The sequence below is a fragment of the Populus nigra genome, chromosome 12, assembly GCF_951802175.1.
Source record: "Populus nigra chromosome 12, ddPopNigr1.1, whole genome shotgun sequence".
In the NCBI taxonomy this organism is placed as follows: domain Eukaryota; kingdom Viridiplantae; phylum Streptophyta; class Magnoliopsida; order Malpighiales; family Salicaceae; genus Populus; species Populus nigra.
Genome location: NC_084863.1, coordinates 9310736 through 9312216, shown reverse-complemented (window position 1 = coordinate 9312216; position 1481 = coordinate 9310736). Strand labels below are relative to the sequence as shown.

General features: G+C 36.2%; 1 protein-coding gene across 1 annotated transcript; it reads right to left on the bottom strand.

The window, feature by feature from the left end:
- Window positions 1-216: 216 nt before the first annotated feature.
- Window positions 217-1111, bottom strand: LOC133669613 (22.0 kDa class IV heat shock protein). The gene has a single exon (XM_062089814.1). The coding sequence runs from the start codon at window positions 1074-1076 to the stop codon at window positions 390-392; it is 687 nt and encodes a 228-aa protein (XP_061945798.1). The 5' UTR covers window positions 1077-1111; the 3' UTR covers window positions 217-389.
- Window positions 1112-1481: the final 370 nt, after the last annotated feature.

Here is a 1481-nt window from a genome sequence, read left to right as displayed (position 1 = left end):
TTTTTATTTATTTTTCTCATTTATTCATCATTTCACGCCTTTATTAAATTAAATAGATAGCATCAAAAACGACTTTTAAAAAAGAATAAAAATACATTGAAAAACAGGGATATATATAAATTAATAGATTGAGAACTCCGCAAGGATTAAAAAGAAAAAAGAAACGGAGTTAGGAAGTATAAGAATTTCTGATGCAGTGGATAGTTTGCCAACAAATGGTGATCAAGAGAAGCCATATATATTTAGATTATGAGTATCATAGATGGCATATTACATTAGTGCATCAAGTTGGAACATACAAAACAAAATCACACGATCGAAATGAAAAACATCCCTTATTTTCTCACAAACAAGCGTTACCGATCTCAGGCCTCAATACATGAAAACACCTAGAGCTCTTGCTTTGCTTCATCACTCTTGAGCTTGGCTGGTTCTTCTCCCCCCTCAATGCTAACCACCGTAGGACCCTTGATTTTGTCAAGGGACAAATTGGAAAGTGACAAAATGAGAACCCCATTCTCAAGCTTAGCCTTCACAGAATCCAAATCCACATTCTCTGGGAGCTTGAACTGCCTGATGAACTTGCCATACGATCTCTCTACTCTGTGCCAGTGATCCCCTTTTTTCTCTTCTTCTCTCTTCCTCTCTCCACTCACTCTCAACACCCTATTCTGGTCAATTTCAATCTTCACCTCCTCTTTCTTCATTCCTGGTACATCTAGCATGATAACATGACCCTCAGGTGTTTCTTTCCAGTCTACTCGGGCTGGAGAGAGTGCCACATGATCGTCCTTGTCGAACCCAAGTGGGATATGTTCCAAGACCCTGAAGGGGTCCGGTAAACGGTCCAGCCAGAAATCAGTCAGGAGACTCCCGGGACGGTCTGAAAATGGCGGGAGAGATGCATTAGAGAACCCAACAAGGCAGAGAACTAGCAGGACTGAGAAGGCAAGTGAGTGCTGCCTCATTTTTCTATAACTTGTATTTTTGTTTGTTTTTTTTTTCAGAGGGTTTAAGGGACTGATACAACTTGCAAGAATGTGTTTTTGTTCCTGTCTGAAATGGAACGAGTCCATTCCCGGATTTATATAGGCTATAGTTATAGAGCATTGGTTCTTGAACATTCTGGGACTGAATTGTTTTTTTTTTTTTTTTTAGGAGATGGGGAAGGTTCGAGCGGCTTTGAGAGTAATAATTAACGATAAACCATGAGGTGGCAAGCTGTGCTTAATTAAGCGGGACAATTCCTACACGTTCCAGAGACTTCATGTGAATTCTTTTTCTTGTGTAGAAATTTCTCAGATTTCCGATTGTGTGTTTGTCATTCTTAGCAAGTTTATTTGTTTTTGTATTTTAAATATGTTTTGAAAAAATTAATTAATTAATTATTTCTTTTAGATTAAAATTTTTTAATATTTTTAAATTATTTTATATATTATCAAAAATAATTTTTAAAAAATAAAAAAATATTATTTTAATAT